General features: G+C 47.2%; 1 protein-coding gene across 12 annotated transcripts in view; it reads right to left on the bottom strand.

Moving 5' to 3' along the window:
* LOC135897507 (intermembrane lipid transfer protein VPS13A-like) overlaps positions 1–27469 on the bottom strand; it is a 1023564-nt gene that overhangs the window by 323280 nt on the left and 672815 nt on the right. For all 12 annotated transcript variants that reach the window (XR_011514733.1, XR_011514732.1, XM_070539327.1 and 9 more), the window contains 4 exons: positions 26338–26448; positions 26186–26272; positions 24650–24715; positions 24467–24592 (listed from right to left, as the gene is read on the bottom strand). Coding sequence is in view for 10 of the 12 variants with exons in the window: in XM_070539327.1 (XP_070395428.1) it covers positions 24467–24592; positions 24650–24715; positions 26186–26272; positions 26338–26448 (390 nt within the window). In the remaining 2 variants the exon portion in view is untranslated. The remainder of the gene's footprint in view (positions 1–24466; positions 24593–24649; positions 24716–26185; positions 26273–26337; positions 26449–27469) is intronic.

The following is a 27469-nucleotide window of genomic DNA, read 5'->3' as shown; positions in this document are numbered from 1 at the left end:
TGGCCCAAGGGAACATGCTGGCAGTTGAAAGATGAAAGATTTGTCGAGAAGGCATAGAAACAATCAAAGTGTTGGCGATGGAGCTACGTAAAAAATCGGACGAAGTTGGCTCCTCTACGGGGCTATAGGTCACTCCGGCGACCTCATGAGTGGCAATGAGACCAGTTGGCATGACAATGACGGTAGCAAGGTTGACATACTGGGCACGGCCAATGCACTCCCCACGAAGCAAAGTGAGAGGACAGGATAATCGGTTGGCGACGAGCAGTCTGCTGACACCAGCCTGAACGTCCAAAAGAGTGAAAGGCGGCGGGGAACATGTGCGACGAGCGAAAATTGCAGATGGCGTAAAAAGCGCGCTGGCTTCAGCAACAATGTTGCATGACACTGTGGCAAGGGCAGATGAGTGCGGTGGAATTGTAACATTTTCGGCAACAAATACTTTATCTTCAGGTTCACGAGCGTCAAGGAGTGGGGCATTACACGGCGTTTGAAATTCCACTTCAGAACGACAAAAGTCGATGACGACCTTATTAGCGGAAAGGAAATCCCAGCCCAAAATAAGATCGTGGGAACAAGAACACAGCACTATTCGACAAAGTAGAGGAGGCCGTTGATCACAACGCGAGCAGTACACGCAGCTGCAGGCATGATGTGGTTTGTGCTGGCAGCATGAAGTGACACGTTGGACAGTGGCGTCGTGACTTTTCTAAGCGAACGGCAAAGTTTGGCACTAATAACTGAAACTGCAACACCAGTGTCAACGAGGGCGATTGCACTGACGCCGCTCAAACATACATCAATAACATTAGTCGGAGAAGGGAGAGGCCTTGGTCTGTTCGTGCGTGATGCAGTTCTTACCTCTGGAACTGTGACGATTAGTTTTCCCATTCTGGCGAAGAAGGACAACGGCACATCGACAAAAGGGAGCGGCTTCGAGGCGATGGCGAAGGGCGGTCAACAAGAGGGCGGTGGTCTGACTAGGAAGACATCTGGCCGGTGTTCTGAGACGCGGACGATGATGGGTTTGGGGAAACGTATGGTGCAGCATCGAAGCTACGTTGGTAGAACGTAGCGAAGCGACGACAAAATCATGCAACGTGGCCAGGTACACCACACGCAAAACATATTGGCCAGCTGTGAAGAGTGTGCCATTGTCCACTGCTGTAACGCAGCTGAACGAAGTCAGGAGGTGGACGCAGTGGCACGACCGATGGGGATGGCGCAAAGGTCAGAGGTGGTGGCCAACGCGAGAGCCTCGGCATAGCTGAGAGATGCAGCCACCTCGGGAAAAGCAACGGGAGTCGGCACAGGTGGAGTCTTGCGGGCAGAAGGGAGAGCTGTGCACACTTGCTCGTGGATGACCTGGTGAAGGTTGGCCGGCAAAGGCGAAGGTGGTGGCGTGGCTGAGGACAGCAGTGAAAGCTGACGAGTGACCTCAGCACGGATGAACTCTTTTATCTGGCCAAGTAGGGAGTCCATCTCAGGAGCCGCGGTAATGCTCGCGAGGGTTTCGTTGGACGCAGGGGGGCGCCACGTGAGAAGGCACTGTCTGCAGAGCTCGTCGAAACTCTGGCAAAGCTCAGTGAACTGAGAGACAGTGCCTGGATTTTTGGAGAGGAGCATATGAAAGGCATCGACGGAAATGCCCTTCATGATGTGACGTACCTTGTCTGCCTCCACTATCGTCGGGTTGACACGCTGGCAGAGGTCGACGATGTCCTCTATGTAGCTTGTGAACGTTTCACCAGTTTGCTGGGATCAGCTTCGTAGGCGTTGTTCAGCGCGAAGTTTGCGCACGCCAGGGCGGCCGAACAAAAACTTCTGCGACGCCGGTTTTGAAGCTAGCCCACGTGCGGAGATCGGCTTCGTGGTTTTTGAACCACAGCTTGGCGACGCCCGATAAATAGAAGATCGCGTTGCCGAGCTTTAGGGGGTCGTCCCATTTGTTGGTGTTGCTGGCGCGTTCATATTATTCCAGCCACTCTTTAACGTCTTTCTCATCGGTGCCGCTAAGATATCAGGATCCTGCTGATGCTGAGCACTGGCACATACGATGGCTGGAGTAACCGGAAGGGATGTCGGGCTGGGGTCGTCAGGCATGACGGATGGCAGGGTTCAGGTGCATAATTCCAGGTTGGGGAAAACCGTAGCACCTCCACCAGAATCTAATATGAATACAGCACAAGAGAGCAGCACGCAGCGTGTCTCAACCAGAGCAGCTCAGGCAATCTCAAGCTCGTGCCTCTCGGGCAACTGGCAATGTGGCTGCAGTGCCGGGCATTCCTCTTCCCTACAATATATATTGTCGCAATGCAGGACAGGATGTGCAGACAAGAGACGAAGAAGATGTGTTGTTGTTCCTGGGGCGCTTTGGCTGCCACATTCTAGTGTCAGCTGGTGCCTTCAGCATTCACCTTGCAGAAACAACATTCGTGCTTACTTCCACCTCGTAACATTTTGGTGGGCATGCGAGGTACCAACACAGAGTTCCGCAGTGGTCACCACGTGAGCCCTGGCCCGATGATCGACAGCCAAGGTGCCACAATGACCAATCGCCCACCTGCGTTGCCACAGACTCTGACCTCCGTCGTGTTGTGCCAGCCACGAGACCCAGGGACCTTCAATAGCATCGATGGTATGGGCGTTGGAAGACTGGATTTCCTGGTATGAGCATGTAAGCGAAAATAATCGCTGGGACCCAAAGCTAATGCTAGTGAATGTGATATTCCACTTCCAAGAGACAGCGCTAGCATGGTATGAGACCCATAACGAGTTGGGACGTCTGCAAGCAGAAGCTTCTAGACCTCTTTGGAAAGCTTTTTGGCCATCAGCTGGCAGTGAAGAAGGAGCTATCGACCCATGCTCAAATGTCAACAGAATCTTACGTGGCATATATTCAAGATGTCCTTGAACTCTGTTGTAAAGTGGACAAAGACATGAACGAGACCGACAAGATTGGCCACATCCTGAAGGGCATAGGAGATGACGCATTTAACATGCTTATCTGCAAGAACTAAAACTTGGTGGACGCGATCATCGAAGAGTGCCACAATTTCGAACTGATAAAGAGTCACTGCCTTACACAGCAGTTCAACAGGCTACCAAATACAGCTTCGGCATTTTCATGTGAGGAACAGCCACGTAGACCTCCTCTGTCTAGAGACGAAAATTTGATGCGGTTAATTCGTCGCAAGCTCGAAGCCATGTCTCCCGCCATTCCTCATCAGCATTGCTCAGCCAATGCATGTTCTGTCTCACTTATACAGGCCATTGTCAGACAAGAGATAGCGAATTGAGGCCTCCCGTCTCTCTGCTCTATTCGAGGTTCCGCGGGCAGTCAGGACCGGCCCCGCCCAAACAATGGTTCCCCGTTCTCAATGGTTCCAACTCGCCGTCATAACCCAGCCAACTGGAGAACACCAGACGATAGGCCGATTTGTTTCAAGTGTGCGCATGTTGGATATATCACTCATGATTGCCGCCATCATTGGTCATCGACCCCTAAATGGAGCTCTCCGTCCGACAGTCCAGATCAAAGTGCTCCCCATCTCTCTGTGCGTCCTTCATCTACAAATACCGACAATGTAACTCTGACCTTACGAACCAGCCGGTCACCATCGCCCCCAAGTCATCAGTCTAGTTCGCCACTGGCCCACCGTTCTTCCTCCGCGCTCGTGCCACAAAAAAACTAGTACATGCAGCTCCTGGAGGTGACGCTGCATCAACGACCCAACCTGCAAATCCTCTGATCACATTGCCTACCCTTGGAAGTATATTAGATGTTGAGGTGGATGGAGTCCCAATCAAGTCCCTCGTTGAAACCGGTGCGCAGATGTCTGCAATGAGTGCCGCCCTTCGCAAAAGATTGAGAAAGGTCCTCCCACCTGCCGTACTGTGCACAGTACATGTTGCCGATGTCAGTACGCCACCAGTTGTTGGCATGTGTACAGCACGAATAACGTTTGCCGGCCAACAAACCATCGCCTTATTTATTGTGCTAGAGCGCTGTCCGTATGATCTGATTCTGAGGCTGAACTTTATTTTGACCCATTCTGCCCTAATAGACTGTGCTACAGGTGCCATGCAGTTGAACCTTTCTTCTGACAGCTACTTTGTTTCTGGTGCACATCATCCGTCCCTGCGGTCTGCCAAATTCAACCGGTTGCCGCCTCAAGCTGCTACTACTGTAACTTTTAACGCTCGACCACGTGTTATTGATGGCGACTACATCGTCTCTCCGCTTATCGGCATTATTCTACAGCATGGCGTCAGGCTCCCAAGTACCGTTGTCGCTATTGTCAATAATTCTACTTGGCTTCCTGTTCTCAACTTTGGGTTTGTTGCACATGTTCTTCCCGATAACATGACAGTGGCCCGTCTGACACCTGTGCACGAGTACGAAATATCTCCGCTCATGCCCACTATTTCTGTCTCTGTCAGCCCTGTCGTCACGTGTTCCTGTTTGGCGTCGTCATCCTACCACGACGTCAATAAAATGATCGCTACCAACCTCTCTCCAGCTTAAACTGAAGACCTTAGGTGCATTCTATTTAGTTACTGCAATGTTTTTGATTTAGATAACTGCCCGCACAGCCAGACAGCTGTAGTTACTCATCGGGTTCACACTAGCGATGCAAGTCCCATTCATCGCTGCCCCTACTACGCATCTGCTGCAGAGCGCAGCATCATTCAAAGCGAAGTCATGAAGGTGCTGAAGAACATCATTGAGCATTCCGCTAGCCCGTGGGCCTCACCAATTGTCCTGGTTAAGAAAAAGGACAATGCCTGGAGATATTGTGTTGATTATCGCCACCTGAACATGATCACCAAGAAGAATGGGTAGCCACTGCCTCATATCAATGATGCACTTGACTGTCTACATGGGGCGAAATAATTTTTATCGATTGACTTCCGCTCGGGCTACTGGCAGATTGCTGTTGATGAGAAGAAACGAGAGAAGACAGCCCTTATTATGCCTGATGGACTTTTTCAATTCAGAGTCATGTCCTTCAGGCTTTGCAATGCCCCAGCAACGTTCGAGAGAATGATGGACACCCTTCTCCGAGGCTTGAAGTGCACGATCTGTCTGTGTTATCAATGACGTAATCGTTTTTGTCTTAACCTTTGAAACCCACATTGAGCATCTTGCAACTGTCCTTGGTGTGTTTGAAGCGTGAGTGAAAATGAAGCTCAACTCGTCGTAGTGTCACTTCGGCTGTCGTGAAATAACCATTCTCGGGCACCTTGTAAATGTCAATTGAATTCAACCTGACCCGGCCAAAGTTCGAGCCGTGCAAAACTTTCCTGTGCCGTGCTCAGTTAAGGATGTTTGCAGCTTCATAGGCTTATGCTTGTACTTTCATCGATTTGTTCAAAATTTTGCTCACATTGCACACGCTTTTCTCAAGCTTTTAAGGAATGACGCCACTTTCGCGTGGGAACAGCAGCAAGCCGAAGCTTCCACAGCACTCATCAGAATCTCGACGAGCTCCCCAATTTTAGCCCATTTTGACTCTACAGCACCCACTGAAATCTGTAGAGATGCTAGTGATCACAGCATTGGCGCTGTTCTTGCCCAGGTTCAGCGTGGTCAAGAGTGCGTTATCGCTTATGCAAGCCGTCTTCTGTCCACAGCCGAGCGCAACTATCCTATCACAGAGCGAGGGTGCCTAGTACTGGTTTGGGTGATAGTGAAGTTTCACCTATACCTATTTGGTCGCCATTTCTGCATAATTACCGACCACCACGCGCTCTGCTGGCTCTCCTCGCTGAAGGACCATACAGGGTGTCTTGCCATTGTGCTTGCAAGAGTACTTTTTCTGTAGTGTACAAATCTGGCTGCTTACATCAGGGCACCGCCTGCCTGTCTCGCCACCCTGTTGACCCACCGGAAGCCACAGACCTCGAATCTGACACCAGCGTTATGTCCATCTCAGGTTTCCTCAACATTGGCGATGAACAGTGCTGTGATCCCTTTCTGCGAACCGTCATTGATCAGTTAAGCTTGTGAACTCCTGATCCTTCCCTTTGTCTCTTCTGTATTTCCAACAGAGACCTGCACAATGCGACTTGCGCCATAATGGTGCTGCTACTGCTGGCCATACCGGGGCACTTTCAGTGCACTTTGTTTCAAATCTAGAGTGCCCCGCTGGGCATCTCGGTGTACTCGCCCCTTTGACCGAGTCCGGCACCGTTTCTTCTGGCCTGGCCTCAACCTTTCTGTGCGCCGGTATCTGACTGCTTGCCACCTGTGCCAATGCCGGAAGCCCACTCTCATGGCTCCAGCTGGGCTTTTACAACCAATCGATATTCCTACTGAGCCTTTCTTCCCTGTGGGACTCTACCTACTTGGTCCTTTCCCTTTCTCAACTAAGGGCAACAAATGGGTTGCGGTTACCAATTACACCATGTGCTTCGCCATTGCGGGAGCTCTGCCTATAAGTTGTGCCACTGACATCGCGGATTTCCTCCTACACAACGTCATACCGCACCACAGTGCTCCACGTCAGCTCCTCACGGATTGCGGACGATACTTCCTGTTCAAGGTAATTGATGATATCCTCCGCCTATGCTCTACTGAACATCAAATAACCACTGCTTACGGTCTCACAGACTAACGGTATCACAGAGCGACTGAACAGAATGCTTATCGACATGCTAGCTATGTACGTTTCTCCAGACAACCAGGACTGGGACATCACTTTGCCATATGTCCCCTTCGCGTACAATTCATCCCGCCATGACACTGTAGGTTACTCACCATTTTATATAGAGTTTGGCCGTAATCCTGCTTTGCTCCTGGGCACTGCACTTCCACAAGTCACACAGTCACACACCACTTAAGCCCTCAATGCGATTTCTATGGCTGCACAAGTCCGTCAGGTTGCCCGCACTCTCCCCAGTGATTCCCAGGCTGCCCAGAAGTCCCATTTACAATACGCACTATAGGGACATGCAGTATTTACCTGGCTCCCTCATGCTCATGTGGTCACCATCTCGTCGTGCGGGCCTATGGGAAAAACTTCTGTTGTAATATTCAGGTCCCTACCGAACCCTGTGCGAGCTTTCGGATGTGACGTACGAGATTGCTCCCGAAGAACCAGGCCTGTCGTCCGTACAGCCAAGAACTGATGTTGTTCATGTCTCCCATTTAAAGCCCTACGTGCGTGCCTTTACCGGGCCATAATCGCTTGTGCCGGGTCAGCGCTCCAACCTCGGCGGTGTAGTGTCGCGATGCAGAACAGGATGTGCAGAGAAGAGACGATGACAAAGAAGTGTTGTTGTTGCTGTGGTGCTTCAGCCACCATGTTCTAGTGTCAGCTGATGACTTCAGCATTCGCCTTGCATAAACAACATCTGTGCTTGTCTCTGTCTCGCAAAAAAAAAGATATATATATTATTATTATTATTATTACGATATTATCGGTAGATACCCGAGAGACGAGCCACCGCAAGAACGACGACGAAGTGGGTCTTTGCCCTTGGGCGAGAAAATGTCGGCCTGGCGCTCTGGCTCCAGTCCAGTGTAAATAGCTTGTAAATAGCCTCTTCCGTCTGTATCTTTCTACACGTAACATTCTGGTGGAGGTGAGCGATCCCCATCCTCGCCACGGCACTCTGGAGTGGTCGGTACATCGAGCTTGTCACCATGCCTCCCGGTGACGAGACCACGTCTGCAACAGCTTCGGCTTGTCCGACTGCTCCCATCGTCACAGGTGCCCAACATCGTGACCCTGGTGTGTTTTCTGGCCTCGAGGGACAGGACGTTGACGAATGGATCAAGCTATATGAACATGCCAGTGCTAATAACAGGTGGGACCCAACGATGATGCTCGCCAATGTCATCTTTTATCTCGGCGGCACCCCACGCGTGTGGCACCAGACGCATGACGACGAGATAACCAGTTGGGACAATTTCCAAGAAAAGCTCGGGGAACTGTTCGGCGACCCCATTGGTCGCAAGGTTGCCGCGATAAAGGCTCTTGCGTCTCGTGTTCAGACATCTACAGAGCCGTACGTTTCATAAATCCTCGACATCTTGGCTCTATGCCGAAAAGCTGACAACGCTATGTCTGAAGCTGATAAAGTGTCACATGTCCTAAAAGGCATCGCCGACAATGCTTTCAATTTGCTTGTTTTCGGCATCGTCTTGACAATCTACGCCATCATTAAAGAATGCCATCGCCTTGAACAGGCTAAGAGCCGCCGTATCACACACCACATCATGCGGCTACCCAACACTGCTGCTACGTCGACATGTGAGGGTCGACCACGTCAGGCTACCACCTGTGACAACGTCACCCGTATTGTTCGCTGCAAGCTCAAGGCCGCCTGTCTGCCAGCTTTCGCTGCGACGCCTCCCGAACCGCCAGCAACCACGATTACGATGATTCAGGCCATAGTCAGACAGGAATTTGAGAACATGAGTCCGAACTCCGTGTGTACAACGTCTCAACCCAACGTTCCCCAGTTCTCTACCGGCCCTCCTCATCCCTGACAGTCCTTTTCTGCCATATCTCGCCGCAACCCGTCCGAATGGCGTACCCCTGATGACAGGCCGATCTGCTTCCACTGCTGTCGCATCGGCCACGTCGCTCGTCACTGCCACAACCGATGGCCACCACCTACTCGAACATACGCCGCCACTTATTCCCGCACTTTTGGACCTTCTGTTCCCTATGCCACCCGCCATGAACCCACTGTTGCTGATGCCCCTGCTTCGAACCTTCGCTACAGCCGCTTGCCCTCACCTCGACGCCATCAGTCTTGTTTGCCCCAACCCCGTCGATTCTCTTCGCTGCCTATCGCCTCCTGGACCCAGCTGGAAAACTAGGCACTGCAGCCTCTAGAGGTGAAGCTGCATTGTCGACCCTGCCCTCAAATCCTCTGCTCAGGTTACCAACGAACCAAAACCTTCTTGATGTTGATGGCTATCCTGTCACAGCACTCATCGATACAGGCGCACATCTTTCTATTGAGTGCTGCCTTCCGACGACGACTCAAAAAGCTCCTTACCCCAGCGTTGGCATGCGTTGTCTGCGTTGCGGATGGCGGTACTGTGCCTATTATTGGCTTGTGTACGGCATGAGTCAGCATTGCCGGCAGCCACACCCCTGTCCTCTTCACCGTAATTGCTCATTGCCCCCATGACCTAATTCTCGGCCTGGACTTTCTCTCCGCGCATTCTGCCCTTATTGACTGCTCTGCCAGTACCCTTCGCCTCCAGTTGCCGATTCTCGCAGAACCTTCTGACGCACCCCAGTGCCACCTGCGCCCTACCGGCTTTATTCGCCTGCCGCCAAAATCAATAGCCTATATTGAACTCTTGTCTTCTCCACCAGTCCTTGATGGCGAGTACCTCGTCACTCCTCTGCCCGACATTCCACTACAGTATGACGTTACCGTGCCTCACGGTATACTTACTATTACTGCGAACCGCAAATGGTCCACATGTCTCTGCTACCTCGACGACGTCATCGTCTTCTCGCCCACGTTAATCACTCACCTTGAGCGTCTAACAGCTATACTTGATGTATTTCGAAAGGCGAAGTTGCAACTTAACTCGTCAAAATGTCATTTCGGCCACCACCAAATTACTGTTCTAGGCCACCTCGTTGATGCTTCCGGAGTACAGCCTGATCCCGACAAAACTCGCGCTGTCCGAGACTTTCCGGTTCCGAAGACAGCCACAGACGTTCAAAGTTTTGTCGGGCTATGCTCGTACTTTCGTCGTTTTGTTCAAGATTTTGCGGCAATTGCTAGACCTCTCACTAATCTTTTGAAGAAAGGCGTACAATTCTTGTGGAATACTGCAGAAGCCGCCGCCTTCTCTCATCTCGTCACTCTTCTCTCCTCACCACCCATTCTCGCCCACTTCGACCCTGATGCCCCTACAGAATTGCATACAAATGCCAGCGGTCATGGCGTAGGTGCCGTCTTAGCCCAGCGTCAGCATGGCCAGGATCGCGTTATTGCTTATGCAAGCCGCCTCCTCACACCATCGGCGCCTAACTATTCCATTACGGAACAAGAATGCCTTGCTGTAGTCTGAGCGGTTGCGAAGTTCCGTCCTTACCTCTACGGTCGCCCTTTTTCCGTAGTCACTAACTATCATGCTCTCTGCTGGATCTCATCTCTAAAAGATCCTACAGGATGGCTTGGTCGATGGGCTTTAAGACTACAAGAATTTTCGTATTCTGTAGTCTACAAGTCTGGCCGCCTGCACCAAGACGCTGACAGCCTGTCTCGTTACCCTGTTGACGACCCTGACTCCTCCAATATTACCTGTGCTGCTTGTGCATTCTCTGTGTCGCAGCTGCTTCATTTCGCCAACGAGCAACGTCGTGACGCCAACATCAGAGGACTCGTCGACCGTTTTGAACACTCTCCGGCCGACGCCACTCTACGCCTCTTTGTCCTCCGCGACGGTACTCTGTATCTTCGTAACCTTCATCCGGACGGCTCTGAGTTCCTACTTGTCATACCTAAACACCTATGCTAGATCTTTCTTGAAGAGCTCCACGATGCACCAATGGCAGGCCACCTCAGCGTAACACGAACCTATGACCGTGTACGTCGCCGTTTTTTCTGGCTGGGCCTTGCCCGTTCGGTACAGCGTTACGTCGCCGCTTGTGAAATTTGCCAACGATGCAAGAAGCCTTCCCAGACCCCGCTGGTTACCTGCAGCTGCTCGACATCCCTGCCGAGCCCTTCCATCATGTTGGCTTAGACCTTCTCGGCCCATTTCCGGAATCTACATCAGGAAACAAGTGGGTTGCAGTCGCGGCTGACTACGCGACCCGCTATGCCGTAACCCGCACTCTTCCGACCAGTTGCGCAACTGACGTTGCGGACTTCCTTCCACACGATATCATTTTGATGCATGGTGCTCCACGTCAATTGCTAACAGACCGTGGCCGTACGTTTTTGGTGAAAGTCATTGACAACATCATGCGGGCCTGCTCCATTCAGCATAAATTTACTACCTCCTACCTGCCTCAAATGAACGGCCTCACTGAGCGTCTCAACAGCACCCTTACAGACATGCTATCCAAATACGTTTCAGACGACCACCGTGACTGGGACCTGGCTCTACCCTACAGTACCTTTGCATACACCTCTTCCTGTCTCGAAACTGCTGGCTTTTCCTTGTTTTACCTCTTGTATGGCCGCGAACCGATGCTACTACTAGACACCATGCTTCCGTCCAGCACAGCTTCAACTAGCGCTTATGCCCGTGATGCAATCTCCCGTGCTGACCATGCTCGTCAACTTGCGCGCGTACGTCTGCAAGTCTCTGAAGACAAACAGAAGCAACGCTACGACCTCCGTCACCGTGATGTCCATTTTGCGCCTGGCACCCTCGTGTTGCTTTGGTCACCAACGCGTGAAGTTGGCCTTTGTGAGAAACTGCTATTCTGTTATACTGGCCCATATCGCGTGCTCCACCAAGTGACCGATGTCACCAATGAAATTGTTCAAGCCACGCCCACTACGTTCTCCGGTGTGACAACCAGTGACATTGTCCACGTCACCCGACTCAAGCCCTACAACTCTCCACATGCCTTGGATATTTAAAAGCACCGTGATGGCGCTTTTGCCTCCGGGGGGGTAGTATTACGATAATATCGGTAGATACCCGAGAGACTAGCCACCGCGAGAACGACGACAAACCTTGTGCGAGAAAATGTCGGCCTGGCGCTCTGGCTCCAGTCCAGTGTAAATAGCTTGTAAATAGCCTCTTTCGTCTGATCTTTCTACACGTAACAATATATATATATATATATATATATATATATATATATATATATATATATATATATATATATATATATATATATATATATATATATATATATATATATATATATATATATATATATATATATATATATATATATATATATTAGTTTTCCATCCACTTTCATTTCCATTAATTTATCATTTCTTTACTGCATTTATTAGGTACAAGTAATTTCCCCTAAGTTGTCCTTGGTGTCAATGTTTGTTGGCTTTCAATGATATGCTTAACAAAAATCGGACCCCTCTGTTGACCCCTTTCTTCTCGTTTCTCTCTCTCTCTCTCTCTCTATATATATATAAGGTGGTATACGCATGTGCAGCTGCACCAATAAAAGAATGAAAAAAGTGACTATGCTTTTCTGATAGATGCTGAAGACATTGCATCACTCTTGCATACAAGGAAATAGAAGGATAACAGGTGCACCCCTCTTGTTATTGTGATTTTATGATGCTATTAAACAGTTAAGGACATCTCTCTCCTTCACTTACTATTTTGCTTTGTGTGGCTTGTGTGTTTGTACTTCCTATGTCAAAAGCAAGTGCACCAGCTTATTTTTTACCACAGTGCTAGGAATAAATTTTTACACTATTAGTTCGATAAACACAGTTTCTTCTCTTTGACAAGCACCACAAACACAGAACTTGCTCTACACAGAAATAAAATGCTCAGCCATGCAAACTTGCACAGGCCAATTCACAGGCAATGAAACCTAGTACAGTCGACTTGTGTTAAATCAATCTTGATGGGCCCACCAAGATTGATCCGAGTCATCCTGTGGGTTGAATTAAAAGAAGAGGCAGAAAACAGTCCCTACACAGCACTGCTTTATTAGGTAATGTTTACTTATAGACAGACAGACAAAGAACTTTATTTACAAGGTCCTGAGAAGCTTTTCCCCATAGCAGGGCTGCGGGCCGCTCCCGCGTGGGGACTGGTAGGCAGAGCCTAACCGCTGCGTTGTGGGCTCTCTGGACAGCCGAAGTTTTCCGTGAAAGTTCTGAGCTCTGGATGGCAGAGCTACATTCTTCTTCCGTGATGCGATTGGGTCCCCGTAATGAGGGGCATCGCCAGAGCATGTGTGTGAGATTGCTAACAGACCCCTAGTAAGGGCAAGTAAAGCTAAAAGCCTCTGGAGTGATCGTATGGAAAAGGGCCAGGTTTGGATAGGACTCAGTCTGAAGCATGCGTAAAGTGGACACCAGAGGTCTAGCCAGTTTGCTATGAGGGAGAGGATAAGTCCTCATACCCAGGTGATAGTGCATAGTGATTTCGCTGAAAGTAGTGAGAGTGTCCCGAAATTCTAGAACCCCAAGTCTGAGCTCGACCCTGCTCCCCCGCACGGTGGGTTAGTGTGCACGCTTAGGAGTGGGCGATGTCACTGAGATTGGGAAAGGAGTCAAGTTGGGGGTCGAGGTGCGCCGGAAACCATGTGTTGGCGTACGGAGAGAGTATCTTGTTCTTGAGAACCTTGTGAGCCTCCTCAGTGATGAAGCCTGAAGCGAAAGCCCTGATTGCCAATCTCAAATCAGTGAAGATTTGTGATCTGCTGTTATCTAGGAGTGCTATAGCAACTGCGACTTGCTACACTCTGGTTGGTGTTGAGCACTCCAGGGAAACCGCATTCACTATCTGACCATTGTGATTGACGAGGGCAATGTCGAAGTTAGACGACTGTCCATATTGGGCTGCATCGACAAAACATGCTGAGTAGGGATCGTGTTTGGTATGTTTGAGGGGAGGGCGAGGGCTCTTGTGCTGCGTCTGCCTACGTTGTGTTGAGGATGAACATTACGGGGAAATGGTGCGATTTGCATGTTGTTTCTTTGATCTTCTGAGATTTCACATTTCCGCCCTTCTATGAGGATAGGGTTGATCCCAAGAACTGCCAGGATCTTCTTTCCAGCCGGGGTACAAGATAGATGGGCCAGTTAGGCGGACTCCTGGGCCTCAATTATCTCGTCCATTGTGTTGCGCACTCCTAGCTGCATAAGGAGGTCCGTGCTCGCTCGTAACGGAATGCCTAGTACTTTTTTGATACTTTTTCTGATGAGCGTGTTTAATCTTTTCTCCTCGAAGTTATACCAATTGTGTATGGCTGCCACATGAACTATAAGATTCATGAGGAAGGCAAGGAACAACCTGAGGAGGTTGACTTCCTGAAGGCCTCCACGCCTATATTCGAGACTCTGTTGATGAGTCTGATCATGTTCTCAGCCTTGGCTGTGAGCTTTTTGAGCGTCTTATTGTTACTGCCATTGGATTCGATGAACATGCGAAGACCCGAATGGTGTCTAATCTGGGGATGGTACAGCCGCTTTTAGTGTAGAGTTTGATGTTTATTTCAGACAACGGTTTCCAGCCTCTAGGTTTGGGACTTCTCCTGACTGGCCTGTAGAGGAGGAGCTCAGACTTGCTCGGGGAACATCTAAGCCCCGTATTTTCCAGGTACATCTCTGTTTAATCTACAGCCTTCTGTAAGCCTAATTCAACAGCTCCTTCGCTTTCTCCGGTGCACCAATTTGTCATGTCATTAGCACAGAGCGTATGATTGATCCCTTCTATGTTGGAGAGCATTTGCGATAGTTTCTTCATGGCAATGTTAAAAAGCAGTGGTGAGACTACTGCTCCTTGTGGCGCGCCTCTGGGGCCCAAACTGAAAAAATTGTCGGACTTGAGGTCACCGATTATGAGCGTGGCCTTGTGATCTCCGAGGAACGAGCTTATGTATCTATGGAAGGCGTCTCCCAAATTGAGCTCCGAGATGGAGTTCAGAATGTGAACATGGGATACAAAGTCAAAGGTCTTCTCCAGGTCAAGGCTAAGATGCCTCTTATATCTCTTGTGGTGTTGTTAATGATTTGACACTTGATGAGCTTCATCACGTCCCCCGTTAACAGGACCAGATGAAAGCCAATCATGTGTGGAAACAATCCTTGTTTCTAGATGTACTTGTAGATGCGATTGTGTATGACATGTTCCACCACTTTTCCCATGCAGGACATGAGGGAAATGGGTCTGAGGTTTGACAGATTTGGAGGTGTTCCAGGCTTTGGAATGAGGATGACTGTGGCCATTTTCCAGGACTCAAGGACAACCTCTTGTTCCCATATTCCATTGATCTTCTCTGTCAACCACTCTATGAAGCCATCGTCAAGGTTTCTGAGGGCCCGATTGGGAATGCCATCAGGACCAGGGGCCGACCTGCCATTTAGATTCTGGAGGGCTTCCCTTACTTCGCATGCCTTGAAGGGGTTATCTAGCTTGGGGCAAAAAGTGCCTTTGCAGGGCGGATAGTCTTTGTCACTTGAGTTGCCCAGCGGCAGATACTTGCGAGCGAGTCTTTCGAGTACGGTATTTACTGCCTCTGATTGTGATGCCTTGTGTAGAACCTTCGCTATCAGTTGTCTTTGGTTTGACTTGGTATTGGTATCATCAAGCAGATGCTTGAGTAGGTTCCATTTAGCTCCAACTCTCATCTGGCCATCCACGAAATTGCAGACCTCATCCCACTGTTGTGTGCTCAGGGTTTGGCAGTGATCTTCTATAGTTTCGCTGAGCTCCGCGATATTTTTTCGGAGCCTTCAGTTGTGTTTCTGCCCTGTTCTGTTCAGAACAGGACAGAAATCTGCTCAGCAGTAAGGTTTTAGCTTCTAGAAGATGAGCGAGGCAGCTATCCATCCTGTCCACCTCCAGTTCAGTCTGGACTTTCTTTGCCGCCGTACTGATATCCTCTTTTAACTGTTCAGCCCACTGCTCTAGGCTAAGTGCTGAACCATGTGTTTGTGCTCGCTCTTCCCTAATCTTGCGAAAGTAATCCCAATCTGTAATAGTGAACTCTTTGAGGTCCCCGCTTCTCACGTTGATGGAGGCGGCCAGGATACTGTGATTACTGCCAAGGTCCACTTGGAGGTTGGACCAAGAGGCCGACTCTATATTCCGTACGAAAAAGAGGTCAGGCGTGGTATGCATAGAGCAAGAGCTGCCGACCTTGGCCGAAAAAGCCGGATCTGTTATAAGCATGAGGTTATTATTGGCTATATTTTGCCATAGGTCAATGCCCTTGCGGTTAGTTTGTTGGTATCCCCATGCTTGATGCGGAGCGTTGAAGTCTCCGGCCGCTGGGAGTGCGAATGTCTTGGCCTTGCTAGTAGCCCTATTGATAATTGCCGCGAATCTTTGTCTGAGGTCTTTGGGTGTATTGTATATGTTAAGTATAAATATACTGGTCTTTAACTGTCCACTGGGGACGATTTCAACAAGCAAGTGTTCAACCTTATTGGATTCAAGATTGAGATTGTGGGCTATGAATGTACATTTGTTGGTGACTAATGTGCTGATGCCCCTCTTCCCATCACCATATTGGGTATGCGATTTATAGCCCGGTAGAGTGACCATATCCGTGAGCGTTTCTTGTAATAGGATGACATCTGGCTTTTCCCGGTGGGTGCAAATGAACTGTTGGAGGGAATTCCTTTTACGACGGAGTCCCCTACAGTTCCACTGCCAGAGATTAATTACCCCTGTGATATGCCGCCATGGTGGGACGCAGCAGTTAGCTTGTATTATAAAATGCTGCGGAGTGCAGCCATTGTCGACCTTTCAGTGTCGGTATTATTCAGTTTGTCCAACGATGCAATCAGAGCTGTTGCAGAAACATGGCGCTCCAAATTATCGCAACTGACACCTAGTTTTCTGACTGCCTCCGCGAGTTTGTCAATTACAATTTGAACTTTTTCGAGGGCTTCGTCGATTTTATCTATCATTTTTTTTTTCAATTTACGAACACTGGCAGTCTTGTCCGAGGCATGAACCACCAACACCCTCTTTTTGGGCAGACCAATGGCAGTCTGTTCCGCTAATGGGATCTCCATGGGCGTTTCTACCACAAGGGCCTGAGTGGGTTGAACTGTCTCTCACTTGCTGGCCTTTTCGAGTTCTGCAATTTCTGCTGTGAGCTGCTCCATTGCGTATTTTAACGAAGCGTTTTCTCTTTCCAACTGTGCTATCCTATTGTGCTCTGGCGATTGACCCCTTGTTACCTTTTCGGTGATTCCTTGGCCCCGGTCAACCCATGTAGTACCCCGATCAGCAGGCTCCTGGATCTGGACTCCTGGTCCCCTGGAACGAGAGTGACCCTTGGAGCGGGAGCGGGTCCTGGGGGCCTTGCAGCTCCTGGAAGACGAGCGTACCTTTCAGCAACCTCCAGAAGAGGCACGATCCTGGTAGCTGCCAGCCTCACCACCAAGTTTCGGGATCGGCTCCTGGATCTGTGTGAGCTGCTGAGGGCTGTCTTGAGAGGGGTTGGCAACCCCATCGGTTGATTCGATTATTTGCGGTTGTGCCATTCTCTTCTCTGTTGTCTAACTACAAAGGGAATTAGAAACCTTTGCTTGCAGGTTCTGTCGGCCGTGGGATGAGAGCCTCCGCAAGGGTGCACTTCGGTGTACATTCGTGCTTATTGTGCGGGTTGCTTGCACTACAGCTGTGGCAGATTGCATTTTCAGGGGTTGGGCAAATGTCAGCTCTGTGACCAAGCCTTCCACATGCATAGCAAACATCAGTTTGTCTGCAATAGAGTGAGCATTTGACCAAACTGGGATCGCATTTTACGTAGTCCGGGACTTTGAGTCCATCAAACAGGGTGACTACCATGCTGGTGTTCTTGATTCTTCTCACCTCGAGGGCGCTTGGATTCTTGGGTTGAATGATGAGGCGTTTCAGCTCCTCTCACTCGATGGTTGGATCAATGTCACAAATAACTCCCTTGCATGAGTCTTCGGGGGCTGCGAAATATACACTAGCTTCGTAACTTGCTTGTCCAATAAGTATCGCATTAAACATTGGCCTAAGCGCATTGATGGTGTGCTTACCACCAATATGTTTTACACCATGTTCGGACATATGATATCCCGTCGTATTCGCCTCCGTAAGTCTAGCAGTGGTAGTGAGGAACAGGGCAACTCTGAGGTGGCCCATCTTACTGATGCCCAGTCCTTCATGGGGACAGATTATGACTCGAACATGCCCTTTCAGTAGTGGAGGCAATCTCCAAGCAGTGGTTAGCTGTGTCTTGACATTCGACAGAGCCTGGCTTTTGTTCCCACCACGTGGTGTGTCTGTGACTCGGCTACCCTGCCCGAGCGGGTCCTTGCCGATGGGCTTTCGCTTGTATAATGCCGTGGCCCACTCAGTGCTTTGACCGACTTCGTTGGGAGGAATATCCTCACCTTCAACGGTGATTTGCATAGCTGTAAACATTGTGACTTGAGCGTGCGGAACCGCGCCAAGCTCGTCCGCCGAGCCTCTGCTGGGGAGGTCGCACAGAAAAGTCTTCGAACGATTGGGAAAATGTCCACCCACTGCTGAAAACTTGGTATCAGTGTTATCCTTGCAATTTTAGGCATCGATTGGTGCTGACATCTTCAAGATTGAAGCAAATTTTCGACCGTAATCATGTAAAGAAGCAGGAGAAGCAGATATTCGGTAATGTTTACTAGAGGTGTGCTAATAGTAATTTTTGAGACCAAATTGAATACAAAGTAGTGCCAGAGAGGAATTGAATTGAATATAGAATACTTTACAAATAATGAGTAGCCGTTATCACAATTAATAAAGCATGATGTTTTTTCTTTCTTTTTTTTATTATGGGGTTTTACGTGCCAAAACCATTTTCTGATTATGAGGCACGCCATAGTGGAGGACTCCGGAAATTTTGACCACCTGGAGTTCTTTAACGTGCTCTTAAATCTAAGTACACGGGTGTTTTCGCATTTCGCCCGCATTGAACTGCAGCCGCCGTGGCCGGGATAGCATGATGCTCACATCCCAGTAATCTTAAAGCTATCAACTGTCTGTCATTACACGATACATTATGAAGCACTGTTTATTAAAAGCACAAATGGAGCATTAGGAGCAAGCAAGTAATTTCTTCATATGCACAGGACTCTTCAGTAAGTGCGAATGATCGCTGTACAGCCTGCAAAGTACAGCTACCGACAGCCTGCTCTACTACACAAGTTCTCATTTTTTATGTCCATGCTATGCCCGCAAATGTGAAAATGTGCTGAAATTTTGCTCCAATTTTACATTATATTGGGAGCAGCTGACAATTCTAAATATTATATGAGTATTAGGAAAACAATTGCATACAGAAATACTGACTATTTGATTATAAGACTGAATATAACAGGGCACTATTCAATTTGTTATTCGAACGTTTTGAATATTCACACACCCCTAATATTTACCTGATTCTAATGTGCCACCAAATGTAACACACATAAAGTTTTTATCGGTTTTATAAGCTTATTTATACCAAAGAAAATGCAGTACACCTCAAATGATGGCAATCAAAAAAATATTTTTGCAGAATTTACCTTCACAAAATGGAAACTTGCTTACATTTAATGTCCGTTGTCATGACTCTGAGATAGCTCTTGAACGCTATAGGCCACAAGATGCCATCCTCCATGCAGTCCAATGCCTTTGATATTTCACAGTTCTTGAACAACTTCACAACCATTAAGAAGAGTACAGTGGCTTATGTCAGAACTAACCACTTCGCCAGTTCGTCGTGCGACACAAGGCTGACATATCAAAAACATATGATGAGGCTCCACTACTGCTAGCTTAGCATGTAAAATAACTTCTCTTCTGAATAAGCTCTCATCATTAAGGTGAAGTGTCAAGATTGCCAATCTACATGAAAGCTTTATCTGTTGCCCCATTGTGATAACAGTGTCAATGACACTGACTCTGACCACAGTCTAGTGCCAATGTCGCAAATGTATTTTCAGTTTCATATCCAATTGTAACGCGTAGACAATTTTCAAACTATTTTTCTTGGAAAAAGGTGCATGTTAGGATTGCAAAAATACAGTAATAAGTCATTGTGAGCTGAGTATTCACTTGAAACTCAGTTGAGGGGAGGTCAAAAACAAGGCATTCTCAGTGGCGTGTCCTTGATGTGTTCACTGCCCGCTAGTGCCCACAAGAAAGACGGTGTGGCCATTGGGGATACCAATGACGTTTGGCACGTGTCTGCTGACCAATTGAGTAAGAATTATCTGGCAAGGCCCAATTTCAGGAATAAAATAACGAAATTCTTGGCCTATGGAAGTGTATTGTTGCTGGCTGGGACCCTTAATTGGGATCAAATTAACTGAAAATCACATTAAAAGAGAGCAAGGCCACTTCAAAGGTCACTTATTTTATGCGCAGCTTAGAACCATTGTTTGGCGGCCCATCTCGCCACCGAGAATTTGCCTTTGAGTGAAAGTCTCTGTCAATGCACCCTCCTCACATCCGACGTCTCAGCCTTGTGCGGAGCATCAGTACCAGCTCCGTCCCGTTCAATGCATGAGACAGGCCGCCAGGAACATGAACGGTTTGGTGTACCTCCCTCCAGACGTGACTAGTGAATTCACAGTAAGTGCTGAAAGCTTTTTCATTTCCCAACTATCTTTTTTTTTTCCACACTACTTGTAAGTGCTGTTCAATTTTGCCGAAAATATATCATGTATCTAGCCACTTTCAGGGCAGCTTGCGTACGGGAGACTCCGAAACCACGATGTTAGAACCATTGAGAAATACTATGCCGTGCCACCTGCCACAATCATCAAACCTGTATACTGCGGATAATTCAAGCATGTTTTCATGCATCTGGGATATACTAAATGGACTTAAATTGACTCTACCGACATGCCCCATGCTGACTTTCTAAGCCCCCCCCCCCAAATAATTGCAGCACTAAAGAAAGAGAAAAAGTGATGAGAAGGTTTGTAACAGCATGCGTAACGTAACGTCAACAGTTGCAAAGTTGAAATACAGAGTTTCATCAAGTAAAAAAAAAAAAAAGTCAGAGTTTGCGCCCAGTTATTTCTTCTACATTTGCACTTACATTTGTTTTCCCGGGTTTCCGTTTGTACTCCTGTAGAGCCCGAGCATGTAATCGCAACTGCAAATGGTCATCGGTACGCCTGTAGGGTTTGCCTAGCCGAGTTCACGGCCGTCAGGGCATGTGCAATTCCGGAACTACGAGGTCAGAACCATTTAGAAATCATTCTATATTCCGTCGTGGATAAATCAGAGAAGTTTTTAGGCATGTAGTGCCCTCTGGGCTGCACTTGCCGGCGATAAGGTAGCCTTACTGCCTATGGGATTATCTGACTGAGCTATGTCGAATGCTCGGTTGTGAAAGTTTGAATCCCTCTATAAGGGTTTTCTTTTCTCTTTTTTTTTAAACATGGTGAGCTTGTAATTCACCTCTTCCAGTGCATAACATCTGCAGGCTTGGAGTGACGCGTGTCCCAAGCAAAGGACGCCGAGAGCGAGTGGGGCTATACTAATCCAGGTACAACCAAATTAGGAAAGCCCAGTAAGCTCCACAAGACACTCCCTCACGAGAACAGGAATTGGCCTTCCTGGTGCAGTATTCGGCCACTACCTCCCAAATGACTCACTCAATTACCCAATGGTGCTCAGTCCCCAGCAGCTGCGAAGCACCTGACCAAGGCGGCGGTCAGACCTGTAACGTAGCAGAGGGTGCTAAGAATCTCTGGGTCTGGACAGGCCACCAATGGAAACTGACCCTTGCAATATTTAACAACCGAACCCTCTCGAGTGAGCCTAGCTTAGCAGGACTCTTTGAGGAACTATCAGACATTGTTTGGGATATCATCGGCCTTAGTGAGATTAGAAGAACCGGTGAGGCTTATACATTACTGAATAACGGACATGTCCTCTGCTATAGAGGTCTCCTAGGTAAGAAGCCACATGGGGTAGGATTTCTAATCCACAAAGACATAGCTGGCAACATTGACGAATTCAAAAACATGAATGAGAGGGTAGCTGTAGTCATAATCAAACTTAATAAGAGGTATAGATTAAAGGTAGTACAAACCTACGCTCCACCATCCAGTCACAATGATGAGGAAGTAGATCAGTTTTATGAAGATGTTGAATTAGCGATGAGAAAAGTGCAAACTCTCTATACTGTAGTAATGGGCGATGTCAATGCAAAAGTGGGGAAAGACCAGGCTGGTGAACAAGCAACTGGCAACTACAGCATCGATTCTAGGAACGCTAGAGGAGAGATGGTGGTAGAATTCACAGAAAGGAATAGGCTTCGAATAATGAACGCCTTGTTCAGGAAGCTTAGCAACAGAAAGTGGACCTGGAAAAGCCCTAATGGTGAAACAAGAAACGAAATTGACTTCATACTTTCTGCTGATCCCAGCATAGTGCAGGATGTAGAAGTGATAGGTAAGGTAAAGTGCAGTGACCATAGGTTACTGAGGGCTAGGATTTACCTCAATTTGAAGAGAGAAAGAGCAAAACTGGTCAAGAAGAAACAGGTCAACTTAGAGGCAGTAAGGGTAGAAGCAGACAAATTTAGGCTGGTACTTGCAAACAAATATGCAGCCTTAGAACAGAGAGATGATGATGATGATGACATAGAGGTAATGCATGAAACCGTAACTAGGCTGGCTTCAGAGGCAGCAACTGAAGTGGGAGGCAAGGCACCAAGGCAACTAGTAGGCAAGTGCTCCCAAGTAACAAAGGACCTAATAAAGAAACGACCAAGAATGAAAGTTTCCTACTCAAGAGATAAGATAGAACTCACGGAACTGTCAAAAGTAATGAACAAGGCGAAAATAAGTAATATTTGAAATTATAACGTGAGAAGTACTGAAGAAGCCACAAGAAATAGACGCAGCCTGAAATCAGTGAGAAGGAAGCAAACCAAGATTATATGCACTGAAAGATAAGCAGGGTAATATCATCAGCAATCTCGAAGGTATAATAAAAGCTGTGGAAGAATTGTATACTGACCTGTACAATACCCAGAGGACTCAGGAGAACTCCATTCGAAAGAATAATGAACAGGATACAGAAACTCCTCCTATAACTAGCAATGAGGTCAGAAGCTTAGAACGACAGAAAGCTGAGCTAGTTGGTAAGGATTCATTATGCAAAAATGAAGTGAGGCGTGCAGACAGGACACAAGAATAGAGAAGTGGACAACACGAACGCCGGCGTTCGTGTTGTCCACTTCTCTACTCTTGTGTCTTGTCTGCACGCCTCACTTCTTTTTTTGCATAATGAGGTCAGAAGACCTTGCAAGACATAAAACGAGGAACAGCGGCAGGAGAAGATGGAATAACAATCAATTTAATCAAAGATGGAGGAGACATAATGCTTGGAAAACTGGTTGCTCTTCATACGAAGTGTCTATAGACTGCAAGGGTCCCAGAAAACTGGAAGAATGCAAACATTATATATACTAATCCACAAAAAGGAAGACAAAGAATTGAAAAAATATCGGCCCATTAGCTTATAGTATTATATAAAATATTGACCATGATAATCTCCAATAGAATAAGGGCAACACTAAACTTTACCCAAGCAAGGGAACAGGCAGGTTTCAGGAAGGGATACTCTACAATGGATCACATCCATGGCATCAATCAGGTTGAGAAATCTGCAGAGTACAATAAGCCTCTATATATGGCTTTCATAGATTACAAAAAAGAATTTGACTCAGTAGAGATACCAGCAGTTATAGAAGCATTACATAATCAAGGAGCACAGATCGCTTACGTAAATACCTTGGAAGACATCTACAGAGGTTCTACAGCTATCTTAATCCTACACAAGGAAAGCAGGAAGATAACTATAAAGAAAGAGGTCAGAGAGGGAGACACAATCTCTCCAATGCTATTCACTGCATGCTTGGAAGAAGTAATCAAGCTATTAAACTGGGAAAGCTTAGGAGTAAGGATCAACGGCGAATATCTCAGCAACCTTCGGTTTGACGATGACATTGCTCTATTCAGCAACAATGCAGACAAGTTACAACAAATTATTGAGGACCTTAACAGAGAGAGTGTAAGAGTGGGGTTGAGGATTAATATGCAGAAGACAAAGATAATGATGAATAGCCGGGCAAAGAAACAAGAGTTCAGGATCACCAGTCAGCCTCTAGAGTCTGTGAAGGAGTACGTTTACCTAGGTCAATTAATCATAGGGAACCCTGATCATGAGAAAGAAATTCACAGAAGAATAAAAATAGGTTGGATCACATATGGCAGACATTGTCAGCACTTGACTAGAAGCTTACCATTATCAGTGAAAATGAAGGTGTACGATCAGTGCATTTTACCAGTGCTGACACATGGAGAAGAGACTTGGAGACTGACAAAGAAGCTCGAGAACGAGTTAAGGATTGCGCCAAGAGTGATGGAATAGAGATTGCTAGGCATAATGTTAAGAGACAGAAAGAGAGCAGTTTGGATCAGAGAGCAAACAGGTATAGACAATATTCTAATTGACATGAAGAGAAAAAAAATGGAGCTGGGCAGGTCATGTGATGCGCCCGTTAGATAACCATTAGACCATTAAATTTACAGAATGGGTAACAAGAGAAGGGAAACGCTGTTGAGGATGTCAGAATACTAGGTGGAGCGATGAAATTAGGAAATTCGCGGGCACTAGTTGGAATCAGTTGACGCAGGACAGGGTTAATTAGAGATTGCAGGGAGAAGCCTCCGTCCTGCAGTGGACATAAAACAGGCTGGTAGTGACGATGATGATGTGGCTGTCCCCATAAACAAATATGGCTCATGCACCTCCCTCCCTCCAGCCCAACAGTTCACTTGCCCCATGGTCCATGCGCAGCACGGTGCTCTGGTTGTTGCCAAACGGGAAGTGCTGGGAGGTGACGCTGCTGTCCTTGCGGCGCAGGTACATCTTCATGCTGTCGTTGTCTGGCCAGAACGGGAGGCACTGCAAGGTATATGTACGCTCTGACCATACCATCACAGGAGAGGACAACAGGCATACCTGGTGGGGGCCGATGTCGAACCAGAGGTCAGCAGCCTCGTTCTGCTCCATGAACCGGAAATGATGCTGTTCCAGGACATGGACAACATAAGCTCCTTTATTGATATGCCAACAGAATTCTAGCTTCTTAGCATACCTGGCACCAGGGTTTCATAATAAAGGCACAACAGGCAACAAAGCTGATAATTCTACAATTTGGTTGATGCTGATCCTCATAACAGTAGTGCACTATACCACACAGAACAACATAAAGAGCATGGCAACAATGACATAGAAAAAAATCAACAACAGAATCATGGTTGCACTTGAAGAGTGGGCACATGAGTTATTCTGATTTCATTTTGCTTGTTGGCATCTGTGTTCTGAAGCAAGGTAAAATTTTCAATAAATGTGAGTCGCAACGCAGCACTTGTTCTGTGTGCTTATTCTTGATCTGTGTTGCATACTGTGCTGCAGTAATCAAAATTAAGTAGAACGTACATTTATATTGAGTGCAGAATATCAAAGATCACACGCAGACAAAGAAATAGACAGGAGGTGCGCTTGGCTTGTAACAGTGAAATAAAACTTGCAATCAAAGCGGTTGCAGTGCAAGAAGTCGACAAAAGACAAATAATGCTTGTCCCCATTATTTGTCCCTTATATGTAGTCACTTTCTTTGCAGATCACCAACTAGTTCATCCATGTTAATAATACTCAGTTCACGTCCAACACTTGGGCCATCTATTTAATTTCTTTCCTTGTCCTGTGTTGGAAGTGTTGGAATGTTCTTGGAAGCAAACTGAATGTGTGACATGTGTCCCCCCCCATCTCAATGTGAAATTGCATGTGAAATGAATGTGCAAAGTGGAATTGCTCTGTAGCCAGTTTCTAATGATGGAGTAAACCCGAATGTATTTGTTGAATTATGAATTAGGCTACTGTTACAAATGTTGGTAAACTGGAAAATGAAACAAGGCGTTGTCGTTGTTTCAAAATTGTTCGCATTATGCAAACAATTTCACACTGAACTACACACTTACTATGCAGCGAACGCTTGTGGCGTCCGTTGGGCATCTGCTCCAATGCCCTTCTGCTTGTGCCAGAGTGTCCACTGAGGGGTGCTATAGGAAGCACTCCCATAGCTTTACAAGGGAATTTCGTGACCAAATAAGAAGTATACTCACATACAGTACAAGCAGATGATTGAAAATTACTCACAGAGAGCACAGACCTGACCTTTCCTCCAATGTACTTTAGCCTACAGCTCATACTGTTCAGATTTAATATATAACTCAGTGTGAGTGCTTATGTTTTGATAAAAGGTGTTCTTACCTGATAATACACAAAAAACAGTGTTTTATTAAGCAGACACTTTCAATAGGCAATGCCCTATTTTCCAGAGGTGCCTTCAAGGTGTTACAGCCCTCGAACAAAGATGTCAATCCAAAGCCACCAATTCACAGCATTCCCATACACACAATGCACCACTTATCCCCCTGACGGTAGTTGCAAAAAGAAAACACTACTGCAACATTTACAAAGGCAACAATTTACCTTTGTGTTGTTTATCACAAGAAATAAAGGGCTGATGGTGACAATCTTTGAGAGGTTCAGGCTTGACATCTGAATCCGCACAGAGAACTGAAAGCACAAAAGGCCAGCATGTGAGGCAGAGCCTGCAGTGAGGCCAGTGACAGACAACAGACCCTATACTTCTTGTTACGCTCTTTGTCCTTGCACATGGCCACACCACTGTTGCCCACAGTGTCAAGGCAGAAGGATGATGACCAGCTTGAGTTGTACACCCGGATTTTGACCTGCACAGGGAGCCCATATCAAAGGTTGCAACAACTGGCCAGCTTTTTTACTTATTTGACATGACATTATAAAGGTATTCCAACCAATGCGCTAGAAAAAAGTCACAGTTTCAACCAAAAGGCAAAGTATTGATTGCAAGAGCTCATTATTCAACAATTAAATGCAGTCAGTTTAGTGGAGTTATTAGCTGTATAAACTGGTGTAAATGTTCACTTACTAAATACATTGACAAGCATGGTGTCATGTGCACACAAGCAAACATGAACGCTTCTCACTTGATAACTATGGACACTTGCTGTAAGAATGCTGGCATGATGAAAAATGGCAGCAGCGGCAAGCGAATGCCCCTTTGCACTGCCTCTCACTTAAACTCAAACTAGGTGCATGAGAACACGCAAAGCCATCAGCTATTTCGGGTTGGCTAGCCTTTGAACCGACCCCAGGTTGCCTCCAAGATAGGATGCACGCGGCCATGCCATGCAATCCCACAACCAGAATAGGAGCAGAGATGCGTGCTACGCTGTTCTCCTTTTCCCCCTCTTAGCACGCGCACATCTTCCCTCTCTCCCCATTGCTTCTAACATGAAAGGCTGGCATTAGGGGTGTGCGAATATTCGAAATTTCGAATACGAATAGAATATTTTCCTTATTCGAAGCGTATTCGATTCGAGAAATGCATATTCGGAAATTCACGAATATTCGAGGACGGCCGAATAACGGTGGAAACAGCGAATAGTTGGATAGACTGTGAATAATTGAGCAATTAACGAATTGCATGCTTGCTCCGCATTCTCCTAAGAACATGTTTATTAATTGAGAACTTCGCATGATCCACTCATTATCTGTATGCTCTGTTCCAGTCTATCTGCTTCAGGCCTTTAAGACATGATCAGTTTCGGTTTCTTTTTCACCAAGCTTTATAATTCCAATTATTTTTGGAATGCTCCATTGCTTTGAAGGTTGCAAAGGCAACTCAGGGTTTGCTAACATTGTTGCAAAATGTATCAAGACTCTTTGTGC

This window comes from Dermacentor albipictus, chromosome 5 (genome assembly GCF_038994185.2).
Source record: "Dermacentor albipictus isolate Rhodes 1998 colony chromosome 5, USDA_Dalb.pri_finalv2, whole genome shotgun sequence".
Lineage (NCBI taxonomy): Eukaryota > Metazoa > Arthropoda > Arachnida > Ixodida > Ixodidae > Dermacentor > Dermacentor albipictus.
Note: the sequence above shows the minus strand (reverse complement) of the source record. Positions and strands in the feature narration are given on the sequence as shown.